The sequence below is a fragment of the Lacerta agilis genome, chromosome 1, assembly GCF_009819535.1.
Source record: "Lacerta agilis isolate rLacAgi1 chromosome 1, rLacAgi1.pri, whole genome shotgun sequence".
In the NCBI taxonomy this organism is placed as follows: domain Eukaryota; kingdom Metazoa; phylum Chordata; class Lepidosauria; order Squamata; family Lacertidae; genus Lacerta; species Lacerta agilis.
In genome coordinates, this window is record NC_046312.1 from 32,319,940 (window position 1) to 32,340,513 (window position 20,574).

A 20,574-nucleotide genomic window follows, 5' to 3' on the forward strand; every position below is an offset into this window, starting at 1 on the left:
GCACTCAGGGCTGATTTCTTTAAGGATGGATATGTTTGATCTTTTTGCAGTCCATGGCACTCTCAAGATTCTCCTCCAGCACCAGTGTAGTTTAAGCTTATTCTATTAGCAATATCTGCCCTGGCTATGGCAAAACCATTTTACTTCTCTAACAGGCTTTTTAATCCCTTCCAAAACTAAGCATAGACAAGAGAGACTGACAAAGATTTCCTATCTTTGAAATCATCTTCGGCAATCACTCATAGCAGATTAAGATTGTCTTCCATGAACACTGTTTTAACGTTGTGTCCGTTACTGTGGAGGCCAATTCTGGATATATCTTTGAAATGTCCATATGCTACTACCACTGTTAGCCCTCAATGAGGTTTAATAACACTATTTATTACAACAAGAACATAAATCATTAAAACTATACAGAGCTAAAAGATTATAATGTAATCATGTAACAAATGTGCCAGAGGAACAGATTCCATAAACTAGGAGCAACCACAGGAAAGGGCTTTTATCTTTAATCTCACCTCTAAAAGCAAAGGCATTTTAGCAAAAGAGCTTAACACAAGGACAGGTTCAAATTCAAATTGGAATGGGGGACTATTGCTAACTGCTACACTCATTCACTCTTAAGAAGGTTTAACTATTGTTATGAGTTTGGTTGAACTGATTAGAATGAATAGGCTCATCTGTATGGTTTTGCCCAACATCCCTCATGGATTGACAGAGACTTGACAAAAAGGTGAACTATTCCTTGAGGGATTGAAACTTCTACCTTTTTGAAAGTGATATCATCAAGGACAGCACAAAACCTTTTGCCCAAAGCAGAGCACCAGAAGGCACCACAAGTCTGCACTCGCGCCCCCAGTCATGGTTCATGGTTCCCAAAGGCTGTTCAATTTATTTTGGCACCTGAGGCAGAAAGTTCTGTGCAATTAGGTACAACAAAATTCTCATTTAAGGCATCATAAATAAAATGTCTCAAGTGCTACATTTGTATGACTGCAGAAACTGCATTTTTGAAGTTGACCTGTGTATATTTAGGATCCCAGCTTTGTTAGTGTGTTGCAGGAAACACAATAAAACAGTTCCGTATTTTAGCAAATTTATTGCTATGTAAGCCTTTATGGGCCAGAACTCACTTCATCAGCTACATGAAGTGGTCTCTATAGTGAAAAGCCATAAGGCCTCTGAGCAGTAGGTAGAATGAATACAAGATCCAATCAACATGGGCGTGGCCCACTGTTAGATTGCATTTAGTGTTACAATTGTGCTACCACCAAGAGCCCATTTACTTTGAATCCATTTCAATGGAACAGACAAAAAGTAAATACTTGGGTTTTTAACTGTTTAAATTTTAACACTGGAATTTGCTGCACTATTGTACCAAGTAAAGAAGTAACCCTTTCTGGCATAACCTTATAAAGATGCAGAAAAATAAATATTTATTTAATGGACCATCAGACTAGCCTTTAAGTAAAATTCCATTGAATAAGCCTGATAATTTATTTGTTTAGTTGTTCCATTTATTTACCACCTTTTCTTCCAAGGAGCTCAGTATGGTGTACATGGTCCCACTCCTCCCCATTTCACCCTCACAACAACCCTGTGAGGTAGGTTAGGATTATAGATGATGACTGGCCCAAGGTCACCCAGTGAGCTTTATGGCTGAATGGTGATTTGAACCCTGCTCTCCCAGGTTGTAGTCCAGCACTCTAGCCATTACGCAACACTGGCTACTGAAATAATAATAATAATAATAATAATAATAATAATAATAATAATAATTATTATTATTATTATTATTTGTACCCCGCCCATCTGGCTGGGTCTCCCCAGCCACTCTGGGCGGCTTCCATCTAATATTAAAATACATTTAAAATATCACGGATTAAAAACTTCCCTAAACAGGGCCGCCTTCAGGTATTTTCTGAATGTCAGATAGTTGTTTATTCCCTTGACCTGTGATGGGAGGACGTTCCACAGGGCGGGCGCCACTACCGAGAAGGCCCTCTGCCTGGTTCCCTGTAGCTTTGCTTCTCGCAGTGAGGGAACCGACAGAAGGCCCTCGGTGCTGGATCTCAGTGTCCGGGCTGAATGATGGGGGTGGAGACGCTCCTTCAGGTATACAGGACCGAGGCCGTTTAGGGCTTTAAAGGTCAGCACCAACACTTTGAATTGTGCTTGGAAACGTACTGGGAGCCAATGTAGATCTCTCAGGACCGGTGTTATGTGGTCCCGGCGGCCACTCCCAGTCACCAGTCTAGCTGCCGCATTCTGGATTAATTGCAGTTTCCGGGTCACCTTCAAAGGTAGCCCCACGTAGAGCGCATTGCAGTAGTCCAAGCGGGAGATAACTAGATAAGCTAGTGAAAGCCATACCTAGGCCTACTTGCAGGCTGAGGACTGAAAGGAATACAATTTGGGATTTTAAAAGAAAAACAGAAACTGTCCTAAGCATATGAACTGGATAAAGAATCAATTGTAAGACCTGGGATGAGGAGAGGGATGGTTTTTTTTTGGACTGATACCAGTGCTCTGATTGCCCAAGTCTAATCCCATTGATTCAAAAGTAACATCTCACCTGGCATCTGTAGTGCTTACTACTTGTTGAATATTTAGTTATTGTTAGGTCCTGTTTTCTCCTCCAGGAGTTTGGGGTGGCTAATAATTACTATAAATTATAATAAATACAGTAAAACAATAGTTAAAACACCAACAAATCCACACCAACAATTAAAATATCATATAGTAGACAATAAAACTTTTAACAGTTATTCTTCATTCCATTTGTTCCAAAAGCGGCTGGCTTGGTCATGCCCACAGAATGGAAGCTGGCAGGATCCCCAAGGATGTGCTCTCCGGGGAGCTGGCTTCTGGCACCAGGCCAATTGGCAGACCAATGCTGTGTTACAAAGTTGTCTGGAAACATGACATGAGGGCTGGCAACATCAACCCTGCCATATGGGAATCCCTTGCAGATGACCACAGTGCCTGGAGACAGGCAGTCAAGTCATGTATCCATAGCTGTGACCAGAGGAATGACCGCTGGGAAGAGCGCAGAGAGAAGAAACGCCATGGTGCATCTGCAGCAGTACAAATGGACACCTTCATCTGTAACAAAACATGTCTCTTCCTGCATCAGCGCTGCAACCTTCCAACAGTTAGACCTCATTCTCAAAGGCGCACACTTCCATTGTCTCCAGAGACAGATGCCAATAACCACTGTTAAGTTTGCACCTCATTTTTGTCAAGGTGGAAGACAACTAAGCATCACCTTGAAGGGAGTTCCACAAATGGGGGCTGCCCCTGAGAAGCCCTGCTCAGTCATCACCTCACAAGCATAGCTGTCAACTTTTCCCTTTTTTAAAGGGAAATTCCCTTATTCTGAATAGGATTCCTCGTAAGAAAAGGGGAAAGTTGACAGCTAAGTGCACAAGCCATGCTTACCAACTGAACAATGAGCAGGACCTCTCTCACCAGTCTTCAAGCATGGGTTGGTAGTTATTGGGCAGACACTCCTTTAGGTATTTGGGCTCAAGAATCATATAAGGCTTTGTACATCTGTACACCATTAATTGGGCCTTACAGCTAACAGGCCAGTGCTGAGTTTTAAGTATCATTGTAATGTGGTCTCATCTTGTTGCTCCATACCAGCAGTTACAATTTGTTTTAAATGGTTGCATTTACATGACAAATGGTAAAACAGCTTTAGATACCTCAGTTGGTATGAATTAATTTTAATTGTTCAATTAGCTTTATGTATAAGAGGACATTCTTTTAAAATATGTGTGTTTTAAAACCACTCTTATCTTATGAACAAGAACTCTGGAAATACAATGTGTATGTATTACTGCTTCCCTATTTTAAGTCTTTTCACGTGTGAATAAGGGACTTGGGGTTGATCCTGCATGCAATATAGTTCTCATCCAAGTACTGCCTTATATTATTTATTCATTTAATTCAGATGTAGTGTTTCTGTGGAAACTCCAGTAAGTCACACCCACCTACCCAAAATGGGAAAACTGGATTGAACAGGCAAGGGGGAGACACAGGGTAGTGTCTTGACAAGTACAGTGTGAAAAACTTTCATTCAGGAGCAGCATCAAGTTCACAATAAACTGTGTGCAAGCACTATAAGAAATATATGTGTTATGGGCTTGTTAAAGTAACCTTTGTGAACATGGCTTAAGATAGGAGAGCATTTACTGTGGATTTGAATATGAAACAATTGCCATGGAATCATCTGTGTATATGTAGCTAGTTGATGAATCCTCACAACACTAAAAAAAAGTCCAACATCAGTGCTCAAAATAGTCTTGCCATATTTCAAAAAGTGGAAAACCCGGACACAAAAGTTGTTACGCTTTTTTTAGCAGTTGATGCTGTCGTCTGGCAAGCTCTACGATATGTGGCCTTGAAGACGAAGCTTTGACTATGGCTCAAGCTTTGTTTTAAGCCAGTGGGCATTGCCCCCTTGACATTGAAGGATGATTTCCAGTCATCGTGGGAAGGGGAGGTCATAAAAGAGGTTCAGTCCTGTGGATTGCCACACCTCTACCTGGAGTCTATGACGTACAATCAAGCTAGAACTGCAATCTCCCGGACTAAACGCCCTTGATTCCGCGGTATTGTGGGGAAGGTACAAGGGAATTCCATACACCCAGAGAACCTGTCATTGTACTATGAGTGTGGTTGAGTCTACCAAACATATTCTTCTGACTTGTCCTCCCTATGTAGAATTCAGGCAAAACCTTATAGCTCCACTTTTACGTCAATTTAGCTTTCTATCCAGAGAAAGACAGGTTTTATACTTACTGAACAATGGTCACTAGAAACAGAGCCTCCCAGGTGGCTATTTTTTTTTTAGCTTTTAAGTGTTGTAAGATATTAATTTATTGTATCGATATGGGGCTATCTGTTTAGCTCCATTCCATTGTGGGTTATGTTTTCCTTTTTTCCCTTCAAAGTTCCTTCAGAGGTTTTTAATTGTGTACAAATGTATTTTTTTCTGACGGTTGAATAAAAGAATGTATTTATGTATGTATGTAAGCAGTCGATGAGCTTTTTGGGAGGTATGTGTCAAAGTTATTGAACATTTTTTATTTTGCCCATTTTTTTTTACAAGATCTACAGACATAGGCTGCCATAGTCTGGATTTTCCTTGACATTTCTGCAGACACTGTTTAAGAGGGCTGAATACCGGGTATGTCCAGACGTATAGCGTCCCTAAAAATTGTGACCTGTGACCCAGGTTAAGGACCTGGCCTTGCTTGAGGTTATTCCCTAATTTGTTAGAAATACATGATGGTGTTTAACCATGAACAGAAACAACATTCTGTATGTACATTCTGTATCAAGATACTTGATATTCTTCTTAGAATGCAATGATCACATATTATTTGAGCTTCCAAGTATCTTTTACTAGGAAACAAACAAACCTTATCCAACCTGCTCCCTGGGTACCAGGGTTAACAACGAGTCCTAATGACCAGGCTAGGCCTCTATGAGCCTCGACACACGCCACTGAGCTTTGGGGCTGCTAATTCAAAAATGGAGGATGAGCGCCTCAACCATTAATTAATAATGTAGCTCTCTGTCTTCCTGCGTGTCACAAGCTGGAAAGGCGGTGATCGGCCAATAAAGATGTAGGGGAAAGAAGTCGAAAGCTCCTCCCAACAGCTCTTCCTCATTGAGAGCTGAAGTAGTAGATCAAAAACTTCCGAGGAGCGGGGTTAGTGGGGGGCAGAAATAAAAGAGGGGAGGCTCATCAGGTACCAGCCGGGCGGAAGGGGCAATCGAGCTACTAATCAGGTAGGAGGAGATGGTGCAGCCTTTACCTCTGTCTCAGGAGGGTCAATTTGCCTTACAGACCTTTTCCGGGAAGACAGGGGAGGAGGATGGGGAGGGGGGGGAAGGCACTCTCGTGTACATCCTGACAGCAGGAAGGGAAGGCTCATCTAACAGCCTCTCAGCTGGAGGGGATCCCTCATTAAACCTCAGATCAGACGGGGTGTGTGTGAGAAGGAGAGGAAAGGGGAGCGGGGGGGGGGGAGGAAGAGGAGAGAGTCCCGGCAGAAGCTGGCCGGGAAAGCAGATAAGCGATCAAAAAGACTTGCCCTCCTTCTTCCCTTCTCTTCCCTGTTTGCTTGGCATTTTGGAGCGAGAGAGCGGAAGGAGGTGCGCGGAACAGCGCGCCGGGCCGGTCAGAGGGCGACCCCCGTGGGCGGAGCGGGGGTGAGTCCAAGGGAGGCCTTAGACACCGGGGGAGGGGAATCCCCGGGTCGGTCGAGCACGTTGTGTGGCGGCGGAGGAGGAAGGGGGGTAGTAGTAGTAGTAGTAGCAGGAGGAGGAGGGAATAGTCGTTGCCGCCGCCGCCGCCGCCTGCTGTTCGGCGTCATGGCCCCATTGTGAGGCGGCCTAGGGGAGGGGGGGGGAGAGAGAGAGAAGCGGGGGAGGAAAGGAAGGATCCGCTCTCGCTCTCTCCCTTGCGCACACAGAGCTCGCTCAGTCCCAGGCGAGGAAGCGGCGTGTCAGGCGCACGCACACAAAAGGAACCGTCTTCGGACTGCTGCTACTGCCGCCGCCGCCGCCGCTCCTCTTCGCCTCGACCTGACGCCCTCCTCTCTCGCCCCCCCCCTACTCCTCATATACTCTACTTAGAAACGGGACCCGGGCGATGCCACTGTTACACCGAAAGCCCTTCGTGAGGGAGAAGCCCCCAGCTGACCTTCGGCCGGACGAGCACGTCTTCTACTGCAAGGTCACCAACGAGATTTTCAGGAACTACGAGTAAGTCTCTCTCTCTCTCCTCCCCCCCCCCCAATTCCTCGTGGGCTCTGGCGGGCTGATTTGAACAGGAAAGCGCGGCGGAGGCGGCGGGAAATGGCTGACACCTGGCCTGGGGAAAAAAGAGGGTGGGGAGGGAATCCCCCTCCGAAAGGTCGGGGAAACCCCCTGACCGCCCCTCGGGCTAGGGGAGGAGGGGGCGTCGAGCCAGGTCCTGCCCGCTGTCCTTTAGCGCGTGTCTCCCCTCAGGACGGGAGGCGGGGGGGGGGGGAGAGGAGGAAACAAAGTTTGTGGCAAGCGGTGGGGGGGGGGCGGGTATCCCGAGACACCCCCCCCTCCCGCCGCATGTCAAAGCGGCTTCCACTAGGCCTTTCGCGAGGTAGGTGCTCGCGTTTGCCTCCCGTTTGTGGAAGCGACTTGGCGCCTTTGACCGAATCCGAGCGCGGAAACCGCCACACAGAATCAACGGCCGGCCGGCCGCTTTGTATAGACGCCGCTTTGGGGTCGGCGCGAAGGGGAGCCTCCCGGACGGGCGCTGCTAACCGCCCCGCACGCACACTATTGTTTTCCCAGCAGCTGGCAGGACGGAGAATAAACGCGCCGCCTACTGTAGCCGCCCCAGCGGCTGCCTCCTCCTGCTCCTAAATGCGCCTCCGTTGGGTTTGAGTTCAAAACATCGACAGCCCCTCCTGCCGTCTCCTTTCATAGTGCAACTGAGTCGGGTTTTTATCTGTTAAAAGCGCCCGACCCCCCTCAAAGCTCTTTTGAAACTTCCCCCCTTCGCCCTCTTTTCGACACACTAGGCGTTTTAGTACCCTAAACTTCCACCCGTGCGAGTAGGACTCGTCGGCACCTGTTTCTTAAGCTCCAATGGGGTGATAATTCTATTTCCGTAGTATCTGTCATGGTTCTTCTAACGCTGGCAAGTACAATAGTTGAAAGTGATGACGCATTTGAATGTGCTGGTTTAGCTAAAGCTGTGTATCTCAGTACAGTATTGTGCTTTATTGCCATGCATTAAGAGTTCTATTGATTTTGTGGCTTTCACTCTGGCTTTTTCAGTTTTAAAAATGAAAGAGGAGGACAGTTGGTCCACAAGGTATTCTCTCTAATGGCAGGCTATCAATTAATTAGCTAAAAGTACTAGTCTAGTTACTTAGTTAATGAAATAAAGCTCAGTACATCAGCACTACTTTTGGGTGAGATTTTAATGAAAATAAGAGTTACGTATTTCCCAGTTTAGAGGAGCCTTCAGTTTCTATAATAGCTTTTCACAGGACTGCGTTTTCCCACGAGATGACGCGAATAGTAATTGCATGTAGTATTCAATTAGATTAATTTAAAATATATTTATAAACTTCAGTTTATCCTTGTTCTTAAGTATTGGCATAGGTATGAAGAGAATATGTGAACTTTACATATTAAATATAATATATGGGAGGAGAAAAAGTTCTTCAGGACAAGTGTTCATCCAGAACTCTGATAGCTAAGAAGTTGGAATATGTTTTTCATCCTTCCCCTTTATTCACAACACTTTATGTATAATCCAGCCAAAGTTGAGCACTTTGAAGTCCAAAAAAATTTAGCTGGAGAGGTGAGCTATGCACAATTCTTCTACTGACATCAATAGGGCAGTGTTTTTCAACCTTTTTTGGGCAAAGGCACACTTGTTTCATGAAAAAAATCACGAGGCACACCACCATTAGAAAATGTTAAAAAATTTAACTCTGTGCCTATATTGACTATATATAAAGTAATTTTATATATATTGACTATATATAAAGTAATTTTTCAATTTTACCCACGGCACACCAGGTGCTGCGGAACAGTGGTTGAAAAACACTGCAATAGGGTATAAAAGTTCTCAGTGTTGTCCCAGGAACTGATAACACAAAAGGGCATGTGCAGAGTTCCTTTTGCTCACCATTGAGAAACCATTGCTAGACCCCCATTTGTTGGAGATGTGAGAAGAGACCGGGGGCAAGAAAATGCCTATCAAATTCTTCCATTTAGAAATGTAGCAGCAAGAGAAGAAATCTTAACATTATTTTCAGAATTGGCTGATTTTAGATATACTTAGATGAGGATATATAAGTTTGTAAAATACAGGATGCTCTTAATGCATTCTTGTATTTAACAGTGTATCTGGTAGTCAGGGGTAGCAAGTAATCCCATGTAGGCAAATGAGTGTTCTGACCAGGGAGGGGGGGGGAAGGCAACCACTCATCTGTGTTAGCCACAGAGAATGGAAAGTCTCTTCTTCCATGAACAGTGTGGAACTGTAGTGGGCTGGCTGAGCAGTTTTTGTGTTTTTGTTTTTTACTAATAGGATCTTCCCTTTTCCACAGCCAATATATTATTGTCATTATTAATTGTACTTAATGCTTTTCTTAACAAAATGTATTCCAAAGCAACTTGCTAAATAGTATAAAGATTAAAACAGTATAAAACCAAAACAGAGTAAAAAACTAAAATTGCATTTATGCATTTAAAAGACACATCCCCACAAAATTGGGGATTGTGGTTTTGCTCACATCAAAATACAACCTACCAGTATCAAGAAGGTTCATTCTTGGCTTATTGACTGGTTTATTTGAGTAAAACATCCATAGGCCCTGGTTTGGACATAATACTTAACCCAGGGATCGTGGTTTGTTATCCCTGGCTGCATGCTTGTGGAAAGAAGCAAAATCATCAGTTACCATTACATAAGAACTGGTCTTACATTTCTGATTTATCAAATTTGTATGCATATATGTAGTGTTGCAATTATATACTTGCAGCAGCTCAATGAGGCGGAGATAAAGTGGCTACTCCAGATTAATCAGGGTTTGGGGCCAAGTATTTTGGGCTAAGTCCAACAGTGACCATTACATGATGCTGGCTGTCAGGTTTGGAGAGACACCATGTTCTGTGGTACAAGGAAACCATGGGACATGCATGCTTTCCCAGGTTACTGTTTCTGTTACAGTGACTGCAAACCTGCATGAATCTCATTAGCTGGATGATAGACTGATTCAATTTTTGCTTGTAGTGCTTATTAAAGTTTTATATATATATATATATATATATATATATATATATATATATATATATATATATATATATATTATTGTAAGCTGTTTTGGACAGGTATTTGCCTAAAAGCAGCCTAAAAAACTAATTAATAGAAGTCGTAAGATTCAATACTATCCACACAACAAATCCACAAATTCTGCTAAATTAAAGTTTCAGGATTTTTTTATACTACTATAAAACACTTCTATAGCACCAGAAGATTTGGCATTTTCTCTACTCCTTATTCAGTTAGAAGAGACTGGCAAAACTTTCATCTTAGAAGCATCAGCTCTTTTTGCCACCTAAGAAGTTCATTGAACCCATAAAGTGCCACCTTTAGAAGTTGCCCAGCAGCAAATCATTAAAATCATAATCATATTATTAGTATCTCTCTAGACCAATTGAATCTTGGTTGCTTTGTTGACAGTCCCCCTGGTTGAAAGTCTTGCAGCTGAATGCTAGTTCAGTTAATGGGAAGACAGCTGCCATCCAGAATTTAATCCTGGATGAGCATGCTGACCTGGCATATATTACAAAGACCTGGCTGTATGTAAATCTTTCCCTGCTTTTGTCTGCCAGTTTTCCCAAACAGTAGCAGGTGGCCTAGTGGGCTATAGTGATTCCATTCCCATACCCAGGTGCCTCATTCAACATTACAGTTTTCATTCTTTATTTAATTATAGTTTTGAGCATGTGTTTTTTATGGTGGGTGTTCAGGATAGGGATTCTGCTGGTGTATAGTCCTTACCATTGTTAAGCAGTCTCCGTATTTAAGATAGCCAGGGTGGTATTGCTGGGAACTTCAACATTCCCTTCTGGAAGTGGCTCAGTATTTCATTGCTTCATGGCAATCATGGGTCCATGCTAAATGGTTTCTGATCATGCAAGGTCGGCGGTTTGAATCCCCGCGATGGGGTGAGCTCCCGTTGCTCAGTCCCTGCTCCTGCCAACCTAGCAGTTCGAAAGCACATCATAGTGCAAATAGATAAATAGGTACTGCTCCAGCAGGAAGGTATTTCCGTGCGCTGCTCTGGTTCGCCAGAAGCGGCTTAGTCATGCTGGCCACATGACCAGGAAGCTGTACAGCGGCTCCCTCGGCCAGTAAAGCGGGATGAGCGCCGCAACCCTAGAGTCGTTCATGACTGGACCTAACGGTCAGGGGTCCCTTTACTTTTACCTTTACTCCCTTTGAAAAGAAAGTGAAATGAGTGAAACTGATATAGAAGGAGACAAAGTAAAATTGGTAACCTTAGGGCAGTTCCAGTAGACATGAACAAAAATTGCTTGTGGACTCCCACATCTCCAGACCTGCCTCCTAAATCAAGCTCACATTTGAGCAAGTGAGTAGGAGATTAGTGTGATAAGAACAGAATTGTATGATGAATCAGGTAAAATCTAAGGTTTAGTCACAGTTGTACCACATAATTGTTGTCCCACATAAGACACGTTGGGTCTGGATTTGATTATATTTAAACTCAAATTAGATTATATCTCCCCAAAGCATAATGAGCTATTCTATCCAAAGACCAATATATAAGAGAGAAAGTGGCTTTAAGACACTGTAGGCATCAAGGCCAAGTTTTGAAACCAGGAGCGGGGAAGAGCAGGGTGTTTGCAGACTTTTCCAATTACATGTGATTTCACAGAACGTGCGGTGACCTGGAATGCAACCCCCGTGCAAAGTTGTTGATGTTGTTTAGTCGTTTAGTCGTGTCCGACTCTTCATGACCTCATGGACCAGAGCACGCCCGTGCAAAGTGGGGGTTGCCTGTTCTTAAAAATGTATTTGACATATTCAGTTATTTTAACTTTCTCTGTTGCAGTGACTTTTTTGAACGAACTATTCTGTGTAATAGCCTTGTGTGGAGTTGTGCTGTTACCGGTAAACCTGGACTCACCTATCAAGAAGCACTAGCATCAGAAAAGAAAGCCCTACAAAATCTCCAGAACTTTCCAGAGCCACTTATTGTTCCAGTTCTTTACTTAGTTACCCTCACTCAGCGCTCACGACTTCATGAAGTTTGTGATGACATCTTTGCTTATGTCAAGGACCGTTATTTTGTTGGTGAAATTGTTGAAGTACTTAGGAATAATGGTGAAAGGTAAGTATTTCTTATATTTGCCAGTTTTGAGATATATATTTATGGCTCTTGTAAAAAGAAAAGAAAATCTAGGGTTATCTTGTGAACAGCTTAATTTTAAGTAGCTTTGGCTGGTCACATGGCTAGAATCTGTGGTTGAATTTGTAGCTAGATCAGATTCTTCAACCCAGTTCCCTTTTTCCTTATCTGGAAGATTTTGACTGACAGATTAAGGGTTTCTGAGATACAAAGCATTATTCTGTACGTATAGAATGGGTGGGATATACATCTAAATAAAAAACACACAGCCTGCATGATAATGGATGTTTTATTTTGCTGTGTTTTCAATCATTTAAAAAACAATGGCCCCAATGCAGATGCATGAGATGCTCACCATGTTTAAATAATTTGGAATATGTAACAGATTTGAACTCCCTCCTCCCCTATGTCCCAAACATTATGTTTGCATCAGCACCAACTTAATTTCCTTTTAATAAGAATTTGGAAACCCACTTCAAATATTAATTTCAAAATATAATTAAGAAAGCAAATACGGTTTTAGTGATAACTGGGGCTATTCAACTATAATGGTACCCCATGGCTAAATGAAACCATAACTGGGAAGGAGAAATTCACACATGAGGAAAGGGAGAGTAGAAGGAGCCCTTGCCTTGTCCCTGATCTTCTAGCCATTCTTAGGATATCCAGAACTTCAGGTATACAACTGATTAATTTCAAACTGGAATCAACTTGTGAATTTTGCTGGATGAAACCAAAAATTAATCCTCAAAACATGGAAATTGCAGTTCTGGCTTTGTGACTTGTGGGCCTGGTTCACATGTCACATTAAACCATAAATAACTAAATTTGGGGTTATTATTATTATTATTTTAAAAAACATTCCACCATAATTTGGAACAAGCTGTAGTCTAATGTGAAAATGTGCTGGTGCATGCTGCTTGCAATTTCTTGCTCAGCTTTTCCCCTGGTCCTAATACTGCCAAGGAAACAACCCAGAGTCTGACTTGTCTGAACCTGGGCTTGTGGTTTGCTTTTCTGCAAGCAAACTTCAAGTGTTAACCAAAGTTTGTTCTTGGCTTATGGCTTGTTATAATATGGGCCCAAGCTAAGCCATAGCTGGCCACATTCTCCCCACTCCTCCTAGGCTAATAGATTGTCTTTTCTCTCATCCATTTCTGTCATCTTAGCTCCTATCTCCTATGTCCTTGTGTTGGGCTAGTCTACACAGAATGCAGCTGAACTGAAACAACTGAACTAACGAACACAGCTGTTTTAATGCAATGAGCCCTAATATGCTAAATGTAGTCTGGTCTGTTATACAATTGGAAAGGCCTGTCCTGTACTTTTCAGCAATAGCAATATGTATGTAAGTGTAACATCTACAACAAGAGGTGTTAATTGCATATTTTCCTTTTGCATTGAACAATTTAATGGTTGTCTTCATTAGGTGACATGCTCACAAAAAAATGGAGGCTTACAATGTATCAGGAAGCAAATGGGCCATTATTAAGACGAGATTAGACAACAACCATGTTATCCTTGTTTATTTGGGTCATCAACTGTAATAAAGGATAATCTTTTGCTAGTGTAGATACACAAACAACATAGAACCTTTTATTTTCCCACTTTCTTGTGTTTAATATCTAGTTTCTCAGTAACATAACAGACAAGATGTTTTCTTATCATCTGGATAAAACAAGAGGCTTTGTGATTAAGGCTGAAAACCAAAACAGATAATTTAATATCACTGGTGTAATAGGACATTGTCAATAGGGTAAATGTTTACAGTAGATGTACTCTCATACTTGCAATGTGCTGAAGACTCATGTGGAAATTCTCCCTACTCTTGCAGTGGGTTACATGTCGGAGTACTGTTCTTCATGCAGATAGTCTTGCCTTCATGTAAATAGTCTTTGCATAAGGAAAGTAATAACAAATTAAGACTTCCTTTTGCCTTTGCAGGGGTTTACAAAATGCATGAGAACGGCTGTAATACTCACCTATTATAGCCCCACACAAACTTACACTAACGCTTATGCAGTTGCAGAATAGCGCTAGTGACTGTTTTTCTTCCCACAAAGACCTCTGGATGCATCCCATAATAAATTATGGAACTACATGGATATGTGATAAGAACATAGATAAAGTAAAGCTAATTTTCAGTTCATAGACTATCCAAGGGTTAGAAAGAATGAGCACATACTTTATATTTGACTCTGCTCTTGAAACATTCTTTCCACTCTTTATCTGTATGTTAGCATGAAATGATACTGGATTGCAAACTACTTTTAGGTATATATTCCTGTAACTAAATCTTTTTGCACAAAATATAATGTTATGTTCTTACGTTTGCTTTGTTTCAGACTGCAGTGTAATATTTTGGAAGTTAAAGCACCAGTGCATCAAAATGGAATGACTAATGGCCACGTTAACAATTCAGATGGAGTCACTATCGTAATTAGCGATAGTGATGATTCAGATTTGGATACCAGTTCTGCACAAAATGGGTAAAAGATTAGTTTTAGATTTGGAAAATATGGATAGTTTTAAAAGGTTACAAAACAGGATTAATGTAAAACCTCTATGCAGCCATTTTACCTCTAGTGGAATGAAATTACAACATTCCAAAATCTGAGAAGGCACCTGAGTTATGTGCATTTGTCGGAGCAGCTCAGCATATAAGCCTGGAATGCTGTGTCTGTGTGAAAATTAATATAATTAAATATTTTTTCCTGTTGTTTAGGGCAACCATTTGGTTTAAGAAATACTAATTATATTCAAACTTTTTATGTGAGATTATGCTTCGTACATTTTATTTACAGTTAATTACACAATTAATTTCTTGTAGTTTGAAGGAATTAATTCATTGAAATGGTGCACAGAAATGTTTCTGTTCAGAGGGAGGAAATTACCGTAATTGATATTTGTTTTTAGGAAGGAAAAAGCCATAACTGAACCCTCCTTGTTCAAGTACAAAGTGAAGCCTATTAAGAAACAATTGTATGAATCTGTTACAGTGAAAGCATCTCAGATATGGTAAGCACTGATGGCTATGTTCCTACTGCCCTATTATGCATATGAGGAGCAATGTTGAGTAGATAGCTCAAAAATAAATCTGTGGCCACACAGATACTAAAATGTCTGACAGACAGAATGTGAATGGGTGAGTCTTTCCCCAAAATTGTGTTTCCATAGTGGAAAAGGCTTAACCCAGGCTTCCTCAACCTCGGCCCTCCAGATGTTTTGAGACTACAATTCCCATCATCCCAGACCACTGGTCCTGCTAGCTAGGGATCATGGGAGTTGTAGGCCAAAAACATCTGGAGAGCTGAGGTTGAGAAAGCCTGGCTTAACCTGTTCAGTGTCTGCCAGCTACACAGCTGTTAAAGGCACAAAGACCCAAAGCCACCCCTAAACCAAAGCCTAGACTGTAATCCTTGAACTTATTTTCCCTGCACATGTACACACTAACCGTACGCATACAGACCACAGGCACACATACATCTCTTCCTCTCCCTTTGCCCAAGTGCATCTCTCATAGGCCACACATATAAACACACACCTCTCTCTTAAATACAGCACATACATCTCTCCTCTTATAGACCATCCGTCCATCTCTCTCTTTCACACACACACACACATGCATACCTATCTCCCACTCTCTCATTCCAAGGTCTCGATCATGTACAGGCATCCCCCCCCATCTGCATATGTTCAATTCACATGTGACTGCATGTATGTGCAGCCCTGGAAACCCGGAAATAGGGGAAGAGACCTGAAGAGCACCAGCAAAGCCCCTCCTGCCCCTCCAGCTTGTAAGGAGACCCTCCCTCGAGCCTGAAGGGGACATCCTCTACAGGCTCTGGGGAGGGTCTCCTTGTGAGCTGGATTCGCAGTGGGGCTTTGCTAAGTCTTTTCAGCCTCCGGGCTAACATCTGACACACAGGAAAGTGGCCCCTGCTGGGCTTTTCCGCTGGAGGTTAGTTGAGGCTGCTCAGCTGGTGTGTGGGGTCAGCTGAGCAGCCTCAAGCCTCTGACTCACAAGGAGTTCCTCCCTAGAGCCTGAAGAGGACATCCCCTTTGAACTCCAGGGAAGGTCGGCCTCATGAGCTGGAGGCGCAGCAGGGTGCCCCCCATTTACACACATTTCACTTATGCTCGCAGGGGGCCAGAACGTAATGTCAGCCATTCAAAACAAAACAAAACAAAAACCTCCCTCCAAAACATTCCCATTTGCCCCACCAAAAATAAAAAAAATACACAAGGGACACAAACCTGGCGTCTGCAGATGCTGGGTTGGCAATCTCTGGATTATAGTACTGTAAGAGCGCTTGGTTAATCTTGACTCTATTTCAGGAGTGACTTGGTATTTATATTACTTAATTAGAATTGCCAGGAACAGTAGTTCCTGAAAAAAATACTTGATAGAATAGTTTCCTCTTGAAAACTAAATTTAGGAACTATTTTAGTGTGCCAGTTCAGTTGGGAATCATCTTTGATATTGATGCATGTTCCTTTTTTTTTTTTGTCCTGTACCATAGCCGGAGGAAACATCTATTTTCTCGTGACAGACTGAAGCTCTTTTTGAAGCAGCACTGTGAATCGTATGATGGCATTGTTAAAGTTAAGGTAATCAAAATAATTAAACAAGTTGAAGCAAGACTGTACTTTGGTCATATTATGGGCAGTGAAATTAATGTGATACCCAGTTTAGTTGTGTTATCGTGTGTGTGTGTGTGTAGTTTGATGCTACCATTAATTATTGCTTTATTGTTTGTTTTTAGCTGTTCTTTAATATTGTGAACCACCTTGAAATTTTTCAAATAAAAAAAGTATATAATTGCAGTTTGCATGAAATGGTAAACTATGGTTTGACTGTCATCAGACCTACATATACTATACTGTCCTTTTCTGGCCCAGGTTTTAGATAAACGATAGCTTGCTGTCAGATAGGGCATGAGAGCATACTAGGAGTGCATGAGCCAAAGTATTGGATTCTGTCAGCTGTTTTTATATGAATTAGCCTCAAGGTGTTCAAGCACTACATTTCAGAGATGAGAAAAACTCATTTAGAAAAGTCTCTAGTGGTAGTAGCAAGTACTTATTTTATTTACTAGCCCAAACTTGTTTTCCAACTATTGTGCAATGCTACTATGGTTTTGTATAAATTAGAAACTGATATGAGACAATGGTGGTGTATTTTTCATTGTAATGTTGCATTTGTGTTAAAAGGACACAGAAAAAAGATAATTCTCCACCCCAAATTCACTCATGATTAATTTATTTCAGTGATGTTTACTAAAGAGTGTTCCGTATACTACAGATACTTCATTCCTGTGGTGTGGATTAGGAAATAATGGCTAACGGTGTCTCTTTCTAAAACAGTAGCTTATTAGCCAGTGTGTACATGCAAGAGCAGGCAGCCTTCTCAACAATCTTTCCCCATCTTTCTCTACAAGGCAATATCAGTTGCAAAATACAAGATAGCAGAACAGAATTTTTCCTACCTCTTTCCTGATGATCCACCCACTTTTGTCTTCAGTCCTTCAAACAGACGGCGAAGGAGACCTCCAAAGATGGCATCTGATGATCATGTAAGTAATGCAGTACTTGATAATCTGCTTTTCAACAAGAAACAGCAGTGGATTGCATCCTACAGCAATTCAGAACTGCAAAGTACCTTACTATCTGTGTTTTTTCATATTTGCCATGGTTGTCTTAGGTAAGTCAAAATTGTTCCACATTTGGCCATATAATACTCTGAGAGATAATAATTTATATACCAAGGCCCTGAAAGTCCATGGACACAGGTGGGACTTAAAACCTGGCCTCTCATATGCAGCGAAGATGGATTAAACTGGTGCTTACATTTGGAATGATAGTAGTCAAAACTTGCTATTGCCACAAAATAAAATACATTTCTAGTTTTATTCATTCATCATATACATTTTAACTTGGCGACATGTTCCATCAAGCTGTTAAAAGATTTCAGTTTTTCAATTATTGCCCTTTCATGAGTTTCTCCTTTTGTCTCCAGGAGGATTTTGTTGCAAAAGAGCAGCTTAGTCCTAGAAATGCAAGCAGTGCAGCAAAAGAAAGGGCAAGACTCCAAAAAGAAAAAGACGAAATGAGGGCCATGGGTAAGTACAAGCTCATGCGATGAATAAGCTTTTTTCTAGATGAAAAACATGCATAATGGGCTGGCTTTTGTTGATTCTGTAGAACTAGTGCTGTAGTTTTTAGTGTATTATCCTTCAAAGAAAGAAGCTGTTGCAGTCCTGTCTCAAAAGAGGGCTTTCTCTGAGGCTGTGCCTCAGTTGAGGAACTCTTTTTGCGACAGGTTCATTTAGCCTCTTCACTCTTATGACTGCTTTGTTTAGTCAGGCTTTCTTTTTCTTTTTAGTCTATGTCATTTTATGCCATGATACATGTTTTAACTAGTTGCTGATTTTCCTCTTTACTGGTTGTTGGTTTTTTGCATTATTGTATTACTATTGTCTTTTATTTATGTGCTAGCTGATTTGAGCATTATGTTTTTACCTGAAAGGTGGGATATAATCATCATAAATCATACTTGCTTGGAAACAAATCCCTCTGACATACGGTTACAACCAGAACTATAATTACTTCCCAGTAATTGGGATTGGGATTGTAGTCATAGCATGTCTGTTTGGGGCTGTTTCCTTGACTGAAACGGCATCACCCACAGGTGGCCAGATTTGATTAACTTGTTCTTGAAGTGTGGCTTATATAAATAATTTCTTTAAAAAGAAAAATACAACTCTAGTTCTCCTGTCCACTTTTTGAAAAAGAAAAATTGAAAAGAGAAAAGACAACAGCTATAGAATCTAAGAAGAGAGAAAGAGAAGATAAGGAAAAAAGGAAGGAAGAACTTAAGAAGATTGTGGAAGAAGAAAGGCTGAAGAAGAAAGAAGAGAGAGAGCGACTCAAAATAGAAAAAGAAAAGGTCAGGTACTCCCCACCTGGGTTCCTAATAGTTTGAAATGGCACTAATAGTTTAAAATATATAACTACATTTAGAGGTTCCCAGTACAGTTGTACCTTGGTTTTTGAACAGCTTAGTTCTCGACCGTTTTGGCTCCTGAGCGCTGCAAACTCAGAAATGACTGTTCTGGTTTGCAAACTATTTTTGGAAGCCGAATGTCCGATGGGGCTTCTGATTGGCTGCAGGAGCTTCCTGCAGCCAATCAGAAGCTGCACTTTGGTTTCCAGATGTTTTGCAAGTTGAACAGATTTCTGGAACGGATTCTGTTCAACTTCCAAGATACAACTGTATTTAGGAATATGAATCATGGTACAAAGAAGAGTAGGACGCATTGCTGTTTCTTCACCTGCGTGGTGAATGAGAATGTGTCTTGCTACATTTTCCTTTATTGTCATTACCAAGATATGTACAATAAATAGAATGATGTAGACAAATGTTAAACAGTCAATATCCTCATTATTTTATGTATTCTCTTAACTGAAGTAGTAAATTCCATAAGCATCCACAGCAACAGTTAATTATGCAGTATCAATAATCAGCAAATCATAACTTGCTTAGATTAAATTATAAACCTCACTTGTCTTACAAGATTTCTAATAAAAGTACATGGATTGACATTATCTTGAATTTTATTACTCCAGTGCATAATCTAGATACATCTGTTTTTAACTATTTTGGTAGTCATTTTCTGTGTAATTGCAGGAAAGAGAAAAGCTTCGCGAAGAGAAAAGGAAATATTTGGAACATCTAAAACAATGGAGTAAGCGTAGAGAAGACATGGAATGTGATGATCTTAAGGTAATGGAACTTCAGAGAGAGAGAGAGTGTCCACAATCCACATATTTGTGTGTGTATTTATGCATTGTTTTTCAGACCTTTTCTGTGGCTAGAAAAGTTGCCTGACGAATCTGCTGAAATTGCAAATCCACCATATGATTATCACATACCGGTACATTCTCCTCTTATGGGGAAAAAGGACTTAAAATGATGGTTGTGAAGTTTCAGAACTTTTTATATTTAATAGATAATAATTTAAGTCATAGATAAGTTTTGTAACTTGCAAAGCAATCTTCTACTTGCATTAAGTGTGCCATTGTGAGTGAATCCTGCAGTCAGAGCCCTAGACATGCTACCAGACCACCCTGGGAAATAGCAAGAACAGGAGGCCATTGCCTACTATGGGGCACAGAGGGCATATGAGCTTTAATCAGGGCAGCAGAACACAGCCCACATCTGCCAGCCCTCATGTGGAGCACCAAAGCAGAGGCCACAGAGTGATGGAAGCACTTGGGACATGCAATCTCTGCCTGTTTTCTATTTATTTCATAACATTTATACATCACTTGATTGTTTAAAAAACCAAAACCTGGCAACCTTAAAGCAGTTTATGAAAAGATAAGAAAATCAAGAAAATTTACAATACTTTAAAACATACAAAAAGTGAAAATACTATGAGCTGTTTCAGATGTGAGACCGTCACAGTAGTTAATTTTGCAGCATGTGATCCCATGATTCCTTGCTTAATTGTGTGGGATGTTTTCTGGCACCCACAGTTGCCTTTCCCACCCTGCTGTCTCCCTTCTGTAGGGTTTATATACTGGTGATGGTGTGCTGTAGATGGTATTGAGT

The 20,574-nt window shown here is 41.3% G+C and overlaps 1 protein-coding gene across 6 annotated transcripts in view; it reads left to right on the forward strand.

The window, feature by feature from the left end:
- Positions 1 to 5,549: 5,549 nt before the first annotated feature.
- The window catches only part of BAZ1A (bromodomain adjacent to zinc finger domain 1A), a 42,648-nt gene continuing 27,623 nt past the window's right edge, over positions 5,550 to 20,574 (forward strand). For 4 of the 6 annotated variants that reach the window (XM_033143660.1, XM_033143652.1, XM_033143669.1 and 1 more), the window contains exons 1-9: positions 6,617 to 6,783; positions 11,661 to 11,939; positions 14,303 to 14,446; positions 14,874 to 14,975; positions 16,481 to 16,568; positions 17,399 to 17,533; positions 17,977 to 18,079; positions 18,752 to 18,906; positions 19,648 to 19,743. In XM_033143660.1, coding sequence (XP_032999551.1) covers positions 6,671 to 6,783; positions 11,661 to 11,939; positions 14,303 to 14,446; positions 14,874 to 14,975; positions 16,481 to 16,568; positions 17,399 to 17,533; positions 17,977 to 18,079; positions 18,752 to 18,906; positions 19,648 to 19,743 — 1,215 coding nt within the window. In that variant the 5' untranslated portion in view covers positions 6,617 to 6,670. Of the gene's footprint in view, positions 5,806 to 6,616; positions 6,784 to 11,660; positions 11,940 to 14,302; positions 14,447 to 14,873; positions 14,976 to 16,480; positions 16,569 to 17,398; positions 17,534 to 17,976; positions 18,080 to 18,751; positions 18,907 to 19,647; positions 19,744 to 20,574 lie in introns of those variants that run through there. The other 2 variants (XM_033143642.1, XM_033143687.1) reach the window with 2 other exon arrangements.